Here is a 16,438-nt window from a genome sequence, read left to right as displayed (position 1 = left end):
AAACACGTGTGCATGTCATTAGGATCCCAAAAATCAGGAAATCAAGGAAGTTTTTTTTGCTAGGCTCCACTAGAGGATGACATTAAGAACAAAACGACACAAACTTCACTATGACCATCAACTATGTTGCTTCTGATGTAAATGGGAAACACTGAGATATAAAGATTAAAAGTGATCCAGTATAGGGTTTCCCTGGTGGCGCAGTGGTTAAGAGCCCACCTGCCAATGCAGGGGACATGAGTTCAAGCCCTGGTCTGGGAGGATCCCACATGCTGCGGAGCAACTAAGCCCGTGTGCCACAACTACTAAGCCTGCTCTCTAGAGCTCATGAGCCACAACTACTGAGCCCGCATGCCACAACCACTGAAGCCTACACACCTAGAGCCCGTGTGCTCTGCAACAAGAGAAGCCACCGCAATGAGAACCCCACGCACAATGAAAAGTAGCCCCCCGCTCGCCACAAGTAGAGAAGGCCTGCGCACAGCAATGAAGACCCAATGCAGCCAAAAATAAATAAATAAAATAAATAAATTTATTTTTTTTAAGTGATCCAGTATAAAAAGACATAAGAAATCATTTTAAAACCACCTAATAATACATCTCATTTAGGGAGACCTACTAAGAAAACTGTGGTCAGCAGAGGTGTAATATAAAAAGACCACTATGACAACATCCACAAGTTTGGGTAATAAAAAAAAACTTTAATAATTTTGTAATAACATTACTACACATACAGCTTCTAGGAAACACTCTTGGTTGTTTTTCATGTGTTATAATAAGAAACATTCTATAGACTTCTGCTGACTTAGCTTTTCTATCTTGTGCAGAAGGGCGATCTTTACGCCCTCACCCCCACCGTAAGTACTACATTATTCTATACCGTGGTGTTTCTGGAGTGAATTGGGCACCTCATCACATGTCAGCCAATAACATTCTATGATGTCAGAGTAAGACGTGAAGATAACTGACAACAGTAGCAGTAACAGTAACAAATTCTCATCATACCGCCTCGTAATAGCATTTAGTTCGTGCCAGACATGGTCTAAATTCTACACATATATAAATTCACAACAACCTCAACTAGATGTGCTAGTGTGACCACTTTGCAGATGAGGCAACCAAGGCACAAAAAGTTAAGTCACCTCCCAAGGTCAAATGTAGTTAGTAAGTAGTAGAACCCAGATTTGAATTCAGGTAATCTTGGCTCCGGAATCAGTGATGTCCCTAGAACTTAAGTTTTCTCACTTGTAAAACAAGATTATGGCTTTAAATTTATTGGCTTTTTAAAAGTTGCATAGATCTACATATGAAAGTACGTGTACATGTATTAGGTATCCTTCCAAATCATTTTCTATAACAAAATATATACATAGTTTGGGTCTCTATGCTTTTTACAAAACAGAGTTAGTACTAAACTTACTGCTTTGTAACTCTCAGAAATTTTTTCCTCAAGTCAACAAATTTATCACAGATATTCTCCCACTTCAGTACCTACAAGTCTACCTCTCTGTCCTGATAATGGTATATGGTATATGATCCTACAATCCCACTCCTAGGCATATATCCAGAGAAAACTCTAATTTGAAAAGATACGTGCACCCCAATGCTCACAGCAGCACTATTTACAACAGCCAAAACACTGAAGTAACCGAAATGTCTATCAACAAATGAGTGGATAAAGAAGATGTGGTATATATACACAATGAATACTACTCAGCCATAAAAAAAGAACGAAATAATGCCAGTTGCAGCAACATGGATAGACCTAGAGATGATCAAACTGAGTGAAGTAAGCCAAAGACAAAGACAAATATCATATATCACTTATATGTGGAATCTAAAAAATGATACAAATGAATTTATTTATAAAACAAGTTAACACAACATTGTAAATTAACTATACTTCAATTTAAAATAGACTTACAAAGAAAACAAATTTATGGTTACCAAAGGGGATAGCAGGGATGCGGGGGAGTGGATGATAAATTAGGGGTTTGGGATTAACATGTACACACTACTATGTATAAAACAGATAAACAACAAGGACCTACTGTATAGCACAGGGAACTCTACTCAATATCTTATAATAACCTGTAATGAAAAAGAATCTGAAAAAGAATATACACACACACATAACTGAATCACTTTGCTGTAGACCTGATTGTATTTGCAAATTAACTATACCTCAATTTAGGACTTCCCTGGTGGCACCGTGGTTAAGAATCCACCTGCCAATGCAGGGGACACGGGTTCGAGCCCTGGTCCGGGAAGATCCCATATGCCACGGAGCAACTAAGCCTGTGCACCACAACTACTGAGCCTGCGCTCTAAAGCCAGCAAGCCACGACTACTGAGCCCGCGTGCCACAACTACTGAAGCCCTCGCACCTAGAGCCCACTCACCGCAACAAGAGAAGCCACCGCAATGAGAAGGCCGTGCACCGCAACCAAGAGTGGCCCCCGCTCGCCACAACTAGAGAAAGCCTGCACACAGCAACAAAGACCCAACACAGCTAAAAATAAATTAATTAATTTTTTTAAAAAATAAAGCTATAAAACACAGGCTGAAAAAAAAAACTATACCTCAACTTAAAAGAAAAACTTAAAATAATAAAAAAACTACATGGTAGTCCACTGATGGGTATTTTGTTCTTGCCAGTTTTTCTCTACTAGTTTTCTACCTTTCTCTGGTGCCATGAGCATGTTTCTCATCTTTACGGGCTTTCTTGACCCTTTTTCCCCCATCTCCTAAGGGTAAGTAAGCATCCTAATCCTTTTACTATTTTCCACACATTCTTCATATTGTCAGTGATTTCAAGTAAATCACATTTATCCTAATCTAGCTCCTAAACTCTTCTCCCAAATCCCCAAATACTCCCAGACATTTCTATCTTGTAGACAGCTATGCCAGAAACTCAAAATTTTTCCTCTGCATCGACTGAAATCTCTATTCCTTTCCATTCACACTACCAACAATCTACCCTCTGCCTTGATCACCTCACACAAGGACTATGCAACATCCTGTATCTCAGCCTCCATGTAACTCCTCTCTTCATATTATGACCAGGATGGTTTTCCTAAAACAGTCATCATCAAATCATCCAGTATGAATACCTACATTCAACTGTATAAAATGGACACAGAACACAAAATAATATAATAGCATTCCTGTCCTCAGGAAGACTGCAAATATATTCTTATAAAACTTTAATTTAAAAAATAAAGTAATCTAGGCATAAAGCAAAGGCTGAAGACTTGTAGTTCACTCGTGGTCCACAGATTAAACCTAGCCCACAAGCTGTAGTTCCAAATTGTGTTTTAGATGTTAATTAATAGAAAATACTTAAAAATCAAGAGATTTCACATTCAAATCCAAGTTTTGAGCCTCTGTTGAAAAACCAGAGTATCTAGAAACATCTCACAGTCTCACTTGGCAGCCATCAGCCAGAATTCTCTATCAGTTTCTCCTAAGCAAGGTATAAAGACTCCTAGGACTCTTCAGGCTGTTTTTACCCACCATTTTCTCCCCAACCCAAGGCCTTAAAAATGTCAGCTGTCATTCAGGAGCTTACAAGCTGCATGCAGTTCATTTACATTACCTACTTGGTGGCTGTGAACAGTTTATAACGCGCGGACTCTCGTCAGCCTGGTGTTCAAGGGCCATCACAGGGCAGACCCAACCCCTGCCTTAAACCTCTGTGCTGGTCATCCCCCCACCAAGAAAACATCTCTTCCACTTCCCTCAATAACTGTATTCACTCTGCTACCCCAAATACCTTCTCACTTTCTTCTCACTTGATCTGGCTAAATCCTGTCGACCCTTCAAGGTATAATTCATGTACTGCTTCCTCCAAATCTTTGGGGACCCTTCTTGGCCACAGTGAACCTTCTTCCAGAGTTGAATGTCCATCCCAGCATATATTTAACACTTTTATGCTCTCTGACAGTGCCAAATGAAAGATCTAAAAAGTTACAGAAAAGTATTTCTCAGACTTAAACAGTTGCAGCATTTGTGCATCATACATACTTACTGTCATCACAAAATTAATAGCAGGAGCAAAGGCAAACAATCTTCCTGTCTTTTACAGGAGGTTTTTTCTAGAGAAAGTGCAAAAAGAGCTGTGTCATTCCTGGTTCTCTTGTGTTCTTAAGTCCTTCAATTCTGCAAACAGAGTGACACTTCCAACTACAAATTCAAGATTCATCTTTGTACTAGATTTTCACACTAACCACAAGCATACATTTATGGGGGGAGGGGAGGGGGAGGGGAGGGGGAGGGGAGGGGAGGCGGGGGAGGGGAGGGGAGGCGGGGGAGGGGAGGCGGGGGAGGGGAGGCGGGGGAGGGGAGGCGGGGGAGGGGAGGCGGGGAGGGGAGGCGGGGGAGGGGAGGGGAGGCGGGGGAGGGGAGGGGATTATCCCTATTTCACTCCATAACTTTTGAACTTATACCTCCAAGCAGTTCTGAAAATAGCCACTGTAGCACAAACATGATAAAGAAAGTGTTAAAGGAGGAAGGGATTAATCATCTTGTTGAAATTAAAAGATGCCCCAAAACAATGAAAGAAAAAAAAAAGGACACGATCGAACCTGTGTCCCCTGCATTGGCAGGTGTATTCTTAACCACTGTGCCACCAGAGAAGTCCCTTATCAGTTAATTCTACCATGACAGATTTGTAGTCACTGCGGGGTGACAAGACACACTGCTCTAACTCTCCCCTTCTCCCCCAACCTTCTGCAAAACTGCACGTTATTCCCCAGGCCACAGTCATATTTCCTCTGGGCAGACGGTGATTGTCCAACCTTGTATTCTTAAGGCACTTACGGTTATGACTGAGGGGCTTCCATGAAACTTCACTATCTTCCAAAGTGGAAACAGTCAGTTTTTAGTTATGGAGAGCTTTAGATACTCTCTCTCTGCTCTCACCTGGTGGGGAGGTGTGTGAAACCCTTGATAGGATTTGATATAGTTTTTAATCTATGAGACATCTGGACTGAACATACTTTTTATTTTATTTTTTGTTTCTGTTTTTTTATGACCGCGCCCCACAGCATGTGGGATCTAAGTTCCCTGACCAGGGATCGAACCCATGCCCCCTGCACTGGAAGCGTGGAGTCTTAACGACTGGACTGCTAGGGAAGCCCCTGAACATAATTTTTGGCTGATACTGAATAAACTTTCCAATAAGTGTGTGTGTTAATTAATCTATTAAAAAAAGAATTAACTGATAATAGGAAAATGTACTAAACCACTATTTTCAAAATGAGAAAATAAACTGTTGTGATACGGTTAAATTTACATGGAAATCCATGTTTATCAAGTTTACATATTAATAACATTATACCAAATATAAATTACACTAAAAATACCATATTTTCAAAGACTAGAGAGTCCATGGAGAAGACCAACAACAGGACAAAAGCAAACTACAATGAGGCCACCTAACAGATAAGAGAGGCTGCCATTCCAGGACCAGCTTTTTGGGTAAATTAAAACACTTCAGAGCCCATTAAATGCTAGAGACCGGTGATTACTGAAAATTTCCCTGCAGATGCATCTAATTTCTTGAAAAATAAGAATATAATAAAAATTACAAATTTGCATCATCTCAAAAAGCACAAATAATAGTGATGTCTCAACTATATGAAACTGCATATATTATAATGCAATACACTTTTTTTGTTTGTTTCACTGATTTCAAGTTGACAGCTATGGAAATGAGAGATGGGGGGGCGGGGGGGGGGGCAGGGAATGCTTACAAGTATAGAACAGCAATAGTCCCCTGCAGCAGAGCCATTTTTTCCTGGTCCCTTATATGACACCACTGGTTGTACCTAATTTTTTCTACAGTAATGCTCAAGGTGACTTTCTTTTTTTTTTTTTTAATAAGCTTATTTATTTATTTAGGCTGCACTGAATCTTCGTTGCTGCGCGCAGGCTTTCTCTAGTTGCGGCGAGCGGGCTTCTCATTGCGGTGGCTTCTCTTGTTGTGGAGCAAAGGCGTGCAGGCTCAGTAGTTGTGGCACGCGGGCTCAGTACTTGTGACGCACAGGCTTATAGCTCCGCGGCATGTGGGATCTTCCCGGACCAGGGCTCGAACCCGTGTCCCCTGCACTGGCAGGCAGATTCTTAACCACTGCGCCACCTCAGAAAGTCCCTCAAGGTGACTTTCTAATAACAGTAATTGACCTCTGAAAAGAAAGTGGTTCAGGGTATCAAGAGTTGATTCAAAGAGAGTCAAGGGTAGCGCCCCAGAGACCCTTATCCCCACCACCTGCCGCTTCTGTGCCATCCCCACACCACCCAGCCTGGACATCAACTCTGTTCACGTGGTAAGAAATATGGCAGAATCTCCACTTGGCTTCCCAACTTAGTAATGTGGGTGTATACTCTAAGGAAGAAAAGATAAAATCAAAGTTTCAGGAAGGGTTTCCTTCACCTTAATAGAAAAGTAACTCCAACCTCTGGTACGTGCTGCCCTGCAGCGGGAGCTTCTGCACCAATGGGAAGACCTGCACCCCTGATAAAGACTAAGTAATAGGCAGTCCTTACTGTGCAAGAGAACTTTTAGACATGTGCCAATTTCACTGTTCCACTCCATATTTCCCTATTTACATACCTACGCTTCAAACTCTGCCTCTAAGATTAAGACCTTCAGTGCAAAATTCTTGATTTTAGGTTGTAAATATAACTTTAAAGTAATAATAGTTAATGTAAAACCAGTAACCACATATGCTTTTCACATGTGATAAAACACAAAAATTATCTAACACTATAAAACAAGAAAATGCTTAATTTTTACCTAATTACTAAAAATTCAAACATTTAAACTCAAAGAATGTGTAGTTACTAGCCCACAGTTACCTTTTTTTTTAATGTGAAAACAAATACACAACCTACTTTTAAAAAATAGTGTCATAAGGCATCTGCTCTAGAGTAAAGCAACCCACTTACTGACCATCTAAATAACACTGACAATTTAAACACCTTTATCTCCACTGCATTCCACAAAGATATTAATTTTCATTTCTGAGGTATCCGCAATTCCACATAATTTTAACATTTACAAACCTAATTTACATGTGTTACACATCAGTTTCACTTTCAGGGTCTGCACTACCCAGCTAACTACAGGGTCTTTTCTGCATGTATCTTAATACAGTGCAGAGATACACAATTGAAAACCCCTCTCTTTGCTTTCCATTTCAGATATTAGTTTCCATTTACATGTTTCCAAAACGACTGGAGATTCCATTTCCTTCAAAAGACACACCTAGTTTTAAAGAATTCCCTAACAAGTTTGGGACGATCAAAGTTACCACTAGACTTAATTACCTATAAGGAATGCTGTACCAGTTTTCAAATCTAAAAAACTCTCTTATGACTTATAACTGTTCTAAACATTTCCCAAAGTATTGAGGGTTTTTTTATTGTTATATTAGTGTCATTCTATAGAAAGGTTTTAACTTCTCAAAGGGCTACCTTTTTCCCACTCATAATATGAGGTAAAAATTAAAATAATAAAGTGACAATACCCTAAACCAACCTTTCTTCTGGTGCACCCAGGAGTTGCACTAATACAAATGAGCTCATTGCAATCTCAGGGGAAGTGTGCACACTCACCACTCACACACACTTGGATGTGTACGGGTGAGGAGAACAACATAGATAGGTCTACTCTTTCTAAAGTAAGAATTTAAAAGCAAATCGAACACATGTTATAATCCCAAATTAATGTTCAGAAAGAAACCAAGAAATAGTGAAAATGGGAAGCAATCAAGTTAAAACCCTACGATGGCTTCGTATGTGTTCCTTTAAAGGATACCAAAAAAGTGGCAAAGAAGTTTAAAATTACTTAAAACTGCACCTTCCTTCTCGAAATTTCAGTTAATACAGGAATAACAATGGCATTTTATACCAGACATTAGCAATGCAAGTGGCATAATAAACCCCAACTCTGTATCACAAAGAAACTAATAATGTACTTGTTTCCCTCACGATTTGTCATAGCTAGGTAGGAGCTGGCAAAAAAATATGGAGGGCAAGTCGAAGGCCCTGAATCACGTTCATAGTAAAAGAATAGGAAAGCGAAAAAGAGCACGTCCAGTGCAGAGCTTCACGGGTTTCCCACAACCCTGTTCTCTGCCTTGCGTTAACACTACTATTTTTACTGTGTATCACCAAACATAACAATGCTATTACTAAACGAATGCACCCCATCAAAAAAAGAAAAAACAACAACAAAAAACCAGACTATCCGTAAGTATGCTGCTTTCCTCGGCGTCCCGGTGCACCCTTCCACTACCACCAGTTCCCTGAGACGCCCATATAATGAAATGAGTAAGCAATACACGCCTTCCTACAACTCCGAAAGACGGCCACAGACCTTCCACAGCAGCAGCCTCAAGAGCCTCGAGCGCTCAGCGACTCACCGGCACTGAAACGAGCTCCTGGATCCACAGGCAAAGTTGTCCTATAACCATTTTGTAAAAAGACATTTCTAACCAGCGAATGGCCGGAGGCGCACAGCCCTAGTGCCTGCTCAAAAACACACGAGAGCGACTCCTGCCCCAGTAACAGCCACGAGTGGCTACTCCGATGGAAGTTCGGCCACATTTACATCCGTCTGGACCCGAACGAACGTGCTCCTGGCGATCGGCCTGCGGTGGCAGCGACGTTTCCAAAACTTGCTGCACTCCGTCCCCTACGCGGAGCGACCGCACAGACTAGTGCTCTCGGCGCTGGGCAGTGCGGGGCCCGGCTGGGGGAGGGGAGGGGAAGCGGTCGGAGGACTTCCTAATATATCATTAAAGCACGAAAGCAGAGGTTTGGGAACGAGAAAAGTTAAAGGAGCGACCGGCTGACAAAGAAAAGCAGCTCCGGCTGCGTCCGTTTCCTGCTCCCCCGCCCAACCGGGCCGGGGGACCACCTGGCCGCGGCGTTTTGACAGCTCGGCGAGCGTCCCGGAGCCGAGCGCCTGGGAGCCGAGCGGGAGCCCGTCCGGCGACTACCCAGCTGTGCTGCGGGCTCGTCTGCTAAACGACCCGGCGAGGCCCAGGGGCATCGACGAGAAATTTCCCCAGAAAGAGAAGCCCCGGAACACACGGCGCCGGGGCCAAACTAAAAAGTAAAGTGTGGCGGCGGCGCGAGCCGTCAGACCCGGGCCGGCGGAGGGAACTGCGGGCGGCCGCGGGAGGCCGGGCGCCGGCGCGGGGCGCGGGGCGGGCGCCCCGGGCCCGAGCCGCGCGGCCCGCGCGGGCCCCACCCCCACCCCGCGGGGGCGGCCGGGGGCGCGCGGGGGCGGCGGGGCCGGGCGCGCCGGTGACAGCTCCGGGCCGGCGCCGCGGCTGGCTCCCGGCCTGGCTCCCTCACACTCAACTTACTTCTTTCTGGCTCTCTGGAAAGGGGAAGCGCCATCTTTGCGAGGCCGGCCCCGAGGTCTTTTGTCTGCGGCTGCGGGGCTCGGGGCCGGGGCTCCGGGCTCCTCGGGGGGGGGTGGCGGCGGCTGCGGCTGCTCCGCGCTCTTGTCCTCCTCCGACGACATCCTAGTCACCAGGAAAGACACATGGATCCCGGTCCTCCTCCTGGGGGGCTCCTCCCGCCGCCGCCGCCGCCGCCGCCGCCGCGGCCGCCGCCGCCGCTGCTGCTCGGGTTCCTCCTCCCCGGCTCAGCCTCTCGCATTTCCCGCAGCCCCGGGAGCAGCAGCAGGTACCGGGAGAGGCGGCAACATGGAGCGAGCAGGACACGCACTCACACACATACGCGCGAGCGCGCGCACCTCGGCGCGCAGGGGCCGGGCGGGGGGCGGCGGGCGGGGCGCGGCGGGCAGGCGGGAGGGAGGGGCCGGACCGGGGCGGGGAGGTGCGGGCGGGGCGGGCGGGCGGCCCTCGGGCGGTGCGGGTGTGGGTGCGGGCGCGGGTGCCGGGCGGGTGCGGGGCGGGCGGCGCCGAGCTGGGCGGGGCTACTGAGGGGGCACGAAGGGCGCCGGCCCTGGGGGTCTCCGCCCGCGCCCCTCCCCCAGGCCGCCCGCGGCGGGGAGGAGAAAGGGGCCGCGGCGCGGGGAGCGGCGGGCCGGCGGGCGGGGGTCGCGCCCCCCGCCGGCTGCCCCTCCCCCGCGCGGGCCGCGTCAGGCCGGGCGGCGGCGGCAGCGAAGTTTTGACAGCTGCTCCAGTTGTTGTGGGTTCCGGGCTGTGCGAGCGCCGGCCCCTCAGCGCCCGCTCCAGCCCTCCGGGCAGGGGAGGAGGAAGTTTTGCGGGTGTGCGTGTACCACACACAGACACACACACTCGACCGTGGCCGTCGCGCGAGGGCCGCGCCGGGTCTCCCAGAGCGCCCCCGCACCACAGACCTCTCAAACTCGCCGCCGTCTCGCCCACACACGGCCGCCGCGACGCCCCCGCCCCCTCCCCCACTCCGCCGGCCCCACCGCCCCCCGCTCGCCGCCGCTGCCACTCACGGGGCTCGCTCCGCGCATGCGCCGCCCGCGGACGCGCCGCCGCCGCTGACCTCACCGCCCCTCCCCCGCCCCCGCTCCCTCCTCTTCTGACGCGGCGGCCGGGCCGCGCCGCGACTCCAACTCCGGCTCCGGCTGGGGCTCCGGCTTTGCCTCGGGAGAGCGCCAAGCTGCGGATGAGCGAATCCGGGATCGGGGTCCGGGGAGTGCGCGAGGGAGAGCGAGGACGAGGCGGGCCGCGTCCGCGCTCCGCAGGCGCTCGGCCTCCGCGGACTGGCGGGCGGGTGTAGACCTCGTCCCGCCCCGGCGCGCGGCGGCCCCGGGTTTCCCCCGCGCCCCGCGCCTCCACTCCCACCCCCATCCCCGGCGGGGCGCGGGGACCGGCCCGGAGGGGCTTCGCCGGGCGCACGTTCAGCGTTCGTTTGTTGTAATGCACGTTGGTGGAGGAAAAGAAATGGAGTGCAACTTCGTTCTAACTCCAGTTCCAGGGATACTTTCGTTATTACAGCGTCGTTTTAAAAATGATCCGGAAAGGGTTTATAAAGCTGTCAGACAAAAAGAACGATGGCATTTTGAGGGATAAAGTGCTGAGAGACATAATGAACCAGTAAAACCCCGACAACTTGGTTTTAACGTTGGGTGTGTTGTGACGAAGACACAAAAATGGAAAGACTTCTAAGCCGCCTCTTACACTACTTAAAAACGGTGAAGGAAAACTGGGGCTGCTAGGGTCCGAAATCTGACATGTGCGCTTAGGAAGGAAGGAAGGAGAGTTACAGGTGGGGAGTTCTGAGTTCCTTATTCTAACAGGGACCAACACTTGGACAATGTACTCTTCGCTGATTTCCTTCCCATTCACTAGGGGAGTGAAAAACATAGATTTGAATTGGGAAAAACTATTACGACCTATCAACCATTTGCAAAAGGATTGGGGTAAACTATCATCTTACAGGCTTAGACTCTAGGCCGGACACCCCGGGCACTTTCTGATTATGATTTCTTTCCATCTTCCCAACAGTTCTAGTGTAAGGTAAGAATAAAACGCGGTTTTTCCTGCTGTGTTGTTTGCCTTCCCTTCCCAATAGCCAGAACATAAACTCTGAACCGTATGTTTGTGTGTATTTGGGCAAACATGCACAGTTTCCAGAGCCTCTTCTGACTAAAGCATAGCTTCTTGAAAGGGCTGAAGTGAGGACCTCAATAAGACAGTCGTTTGAATCCCTTCAAGGTTTAGTTCCCGCTGGCTTTTTCAAGCTTACTAAATTTAAAATTTGAGATTGGGGAGAAGCTAGGCTGGTAAATGAAAACTATAAATTAAAAAAAAGTCTGACTATTATTATACATAGAAATACAACATATGCATGACTAATTTATGAAGTCATAAATTTATGAAGATGCATTTATGAAGTGATATAAAGTTTATTACTCACCCTTTTTCATTTTCTGTACATTACACTAAATAAAGTATACTTTCAAAAATGGGATTATCGATCCAAATGTTTATCTGTGTTCAGTACTGAAAGTAGAAGAGTCATTTCCAACTGTGTGTTTCATATGCACAAAATTCCACATCAGGACAATTTACTTCAGTATACTCGTCAGCACTTGGGAGAATTTAAGGACCAGAATGTGCAAACTGCAAGTCACTCCTGCTGGAGACAAGTTCTTAAAGGAAACAACTAGGGACTGGGAACAGAAAAGTGGGTAGAATAAATGGAAGGGTAGAAATAGAAGTTTGTGCAGTGTTACTTCTTGAAAGATAAAAGATGATGAAGGTAAACCCAGCCTTAAATCTCCATTCCTTCGGCTACTGTGAGCAGACAAGTAGTTGGGAGCTGTTTTAAAAGGACAGATAGGAGGCTTATCAGCGTGAAGTTATTGCGGGCAGAGCAAACAAAATATAACCCAGGATGCAGAGGAAGTATTCAAGGAATACTTATTCAACTTAAATAAAGGTCTTTCAAAGGTTTTTCCATCTCTGTCATCCAAATTACACAGCTCTGAGACCACAGTGGCAAAAAATCCAGGAGGCAGATAGCTGAGGTAGGTTCCTCAAAATTATAAAACCAGAAAGACAACGAGCATCTGGAAGGACCAAGTGCAAAAAAAAAATAGAATGTCTACCTTCTAATAAGTACATGTTAAATAGGCGCTTTAAAAATATGGTAGACATGCACCAAAGTGTTAACAGCAATCATCTCTAGAGGGTTGGATTACAAGGGACTTTCACTTTCTATATTACATTTTTCTATAATACATCAATCTTTCAGAGCACCTGTAGTATAATCATAAACATGTATTAAATGTTTAAAATGTGAGTGGGAGTAAGGGTTGTTATCCTCAAAAAAGAAAAAGCAACATCTCATGACACTGTAAGCAAAGGAGATTCTCAAAGTGTCTAGCATACAAATGACAATGAATAAAAATTCATGGTACAGTAGACATTCTTCCTAATTGAAGGCCTAGAAAATGTAATTGATGTCTTTCTTGAGAGAGCAGTCTTTATCACTTTGTTTTAGTGAACATGAAAGTATTTATAAGGCTTTCCCAGAGATTCACTACTAAATGGTATCCCTCTCCTTGTTTTCCCATAGTCTTAAATTCCTCAGGGTTTTTTAGGAACCAAACTTTTACAATTGTGTGAAAAGACCGCTCAAAACGTAAATGCTAGATCTTATAAGATTTGTGTTCATATTTTTACTGTTAAAATTGCACTTTAAAAAGTTGCAGTCATAGGCTATCATTTTTTGTCCTTTATTTTTCAGTAAAAAAAATGTTTTTAGGGCTTCCCTGGTGGCGCAGTGGTTGAGAGTCGGCCTGCTGATGCAGGGGATGCGGGTTCGTGTCCCGGTAAGGGAAGATCCCACATACCGCGGAGCAGCTGGGCCCATGAGCCATGGCTGCTGAGCCTGCGCGTCCTGAGCCTGTGCTCTGCAACAGGAGAGGCCACAACAGTGAGAGGCCGGCGTACTGCAAAAAAAAAAAAAAAAAAAAATGTTTTAAAAAGAATTTCAACCACTTAAAATTAGTTCATATTTAGTCCATAGTGCATTTTTAGCTTTATAAATTCATATTGCTTTACATAAGTTATTTCAGTAATGCATACCATGTACCTGTGTGATAGAAAAAGGAAGAATCTGAGAAGGAAATAAAACAATCACCTTCAAAACTAATTTGTGTATAAGAGTATGAGGCATATGTAAATGTTCTACAGCACGTTTTATAGAGGCATGAATCTTGCCCTCCAGGGGTCTATACTTTAAACCTGGCACTACTGAACAAGATAAACACAAAAAAGGCAATCAAGCAACTGAAAAATAAACATGGAAAAACACACAGGGACTTCCCTGGTGGCGTAGTGGTTGGGAGTCCGCCTGTCAATGCAGGGTACAGGGGTTCAATCCCTGGTCCGGGAAGATCCCACATGCCGCAGAGCAACTGGGCCTGTGCACCACAACTACTGAGCCTGCACTCTAGAGCCCGCGAGCCACAACTACTGAACCCACATGCCTAGAGCCCGTGCTCCGCAACAAGAGAAGCCACCGCAGTGAGAAGCTCACGCACCGCAACGAAGAGCAGCCCCGCTTGCTGCAACTAGAGAAAGCCCGTGCGCAGCAACAAAGACCCAACGCAGCCAAAAAAAAAAATAAGAAAAACATACAAATAGAAAGATTAAATATTTACATCTACTGTGTAGAAGACCACAGTTTTTTAAAAAATGCATCTGGGAGTTTGGGGGGAAGGGCAGGGGTGGGAGAAGGCAGCAGACAGCCCTAGAAAAATGGTACAGATGAATCGGTTTGCAGGGCAGAAATAGAGACACAGATGTAGAGAACAAACATATGGACACCAAGGGGGAAAAGTGGCAGGGGGGGTGGTGTGGGATGAATTGGGAGATTGGGATTGCCATGTATACACTAATATGTATAAAATAGATACCTAATAAGAACCTGCTGTATAAAATAAAATAAAATAAAATAAAATTTAAATAATAAACAAAAAATTTTTAATGCATCTGGGAGTCTGGGGGTAAGGGCAAGGGTGGGATAAGGCAGCAGACAGCCCCCCTCTTCAGACACACACACACACACACACACACACACACACACACACACACACACACTTCATTAGGTTCCTTCCTTCATTAATATACAAAGACTACTGTATTGGGTTCCTATAGCTGCTGGAAAAAGCTACTCCAAACAGGCAGTTTAAAACAATAGAAATGGGGCTTCCCTGGTGGCGCAGTGGTTGAGAGTCCACCTGCCGATGCAGGGGACACGGGTTCGTGCCCTGGTCCAGGAAGATCCCACATGCCGCAGAGCGGCTAGGCCCATAAGCCATGGCCGCTGAGCCAGCATGTCCGGAGCCTGTGCTCCGCAACGAGAGAGGCCACGACAGTAAGAGGCCCACATAACGCAAAAAAAAAAAAAAAAAAAACAATAGAAATGTATTCTCTTACAGTCCTGGTGGCTAATAGTCCAAAATCAAGGTATCGGCAGGGCTGGCCCCTCGTGGTGGGCTCTGGGAGAGAATCTGTCCCAGGCCTCGCTCAGCTTCAGGTGGTCGCCCGTGTTCCTGGGCATTTCTGCGCTTGCAGGTGCATCCCTCCAGCCTGCCCCCACCATTACATGGCCACCTTCCCTGTGTGTCTATTCCTCACACACGATGTTCTCCCGGGGTGTGTGTGTGTGTGTGTGTGTGTCTTCCCTTCTTGTAAGGACACCAGCCATATTGGATTAATGGTCCACCCTACTTCAGTATGACTCATCTTAATTAATCATACCCACAACAATCCTATTTCCAAATAAGGTCACACTCCGAGGTTCCAGGAAGAGTATGAATATTGGGGGGCACTATTCAACCCAATACAACCACCAAACCGTCTATATTGATGCCTACCCACCTTAGCAGATCAAAATCATGTTGTTAGAAATTTTTATATGCATTAACTGCATGCAAACTCTTCCTGGCACACACACACACACACAAATTATTTACATTTATTTTACATCTAATCAATTTATCCAAAGAATAAATAAAATCAATGTGAATTTAACAATGATAGTGTCCACATAGTAAAAAAGTAAAATTGAGATTTAGTAGCTCCTTGGTTAGTTTGATCTTTGTAGAGGTACCTCTACAAAATTTCAGTCCAAACTTTACCGTTGGGGGACTTCCCCAGCAGTCCAGTGGTTAACACTCCACACTTCCACTGCAGGGGGCACAGGTTTGATCCCTGGTTGGGGAACTAAGATACTACATGCCTTGCACAACACGACCAAAACAAGAACCAAAACAAAATTTACTGTTTGGGGTGTTATGAACTGACTGCCTTTAAGGGTGCAAGGCAATAACTGGATCCTCACCTTCCCCTGTGCTGTGTAGTCACACAGGTAAGGATTTCAGAAAATTAAGGATTTCAGATTTCAGAAAATTAAGGATTTCAGAAAATTATCTACTTTTGCAATGGAAATGGAACTTACAGTCCCATGCATCACCCTTCAGGTTGAATTCTAAATTGGCATGGCTCACTAGGTCCTGGAGAGTCCCTGCTACCCTCCAGCCAAAGTTCTCCTCTCCTTTCCACCACACCATGAGCTCCAGCCTTCAGGAGGTGAGCCACAAACCTCACCAGGCTGTCCCAACCCCTCCCACCCCACCAGCCCTTTTCACCTGGCCAATTCCCACTTCTTGTTTTTATTTCCCCTTCAGCTCTCTTTAGACTTCACCTCACCCTGACCACCGTTCTTCCCATGATGAAGGTTGTGTGTCCCCCTGGATGCTTCTACAACACCTGTGCTTTCCCCATCACAGCTCTCATGCCCTGTAATGAATTGCCCACTTAACTGTCTGTATCCCAGCCTAAGCCCACTGGAGACACTGGCTGTCTGCCTTATTCACCTTCTATCCCTATTACTCAGCAGTGGCTCAACAGAGATGTGGAAGAAGTGAAATAAATGGGAAAATGTACGTTACTTTCAAGAA

General features: G+C 46.1%; 1 protein-coding gene across 16 annotated transcripts in view; it reads right to left on the bottom strand.

Annotated features, from left to right (window-relative positions):
* The window catches only part of KMT2C (lysine methyltransferase 2C), a 294,524-nt gene extending 284,860 nt beyond the window's left edge, over positions 1 to 9,664 (bottom strand). For 15 of the 16 annotated variants that reach the window (XR_014297239.1, XM_082662534.1, XM_082662543.1 and 12 more), the window contains exon 1: positions 9,381 to 9,664. Coding sequence is in view for 14 of the 16 variants with exons in the window: in XM_082662534.1 (XP_082518660.1) it covers positions 9,381 to 9,541 (161 nt within the window). In the remaining 2 variants the exon portion in view is untranslated. Of the gene's footprint in view, positions 1 to 8,429; positions 8,491 to 9,380 lie in introns of those variants that run through there. The other variant, XM_082662536.1, reaches the window with a different exon arrangement.
* Positions 9,665 to 16,438: the final 6,774 nt, after the last annotated feature.

Source organism: Grampus griseus (genome assembly GCF_964374135.1).
Source record: "Grampus griseus genome assembly, chromosome: 9".
Taxonomy (NCBI): domain Eukaryota; kingdom Metazoa; phylum Chordata; class Mammalia; order Artiodactyla; family Delphinidae; genus Grampus; species Grampus griseus.
Note: the sequence above shows the minus strand (reverse complement) of the source record. Positions and strands in the feature narration are given on the sequence as shown.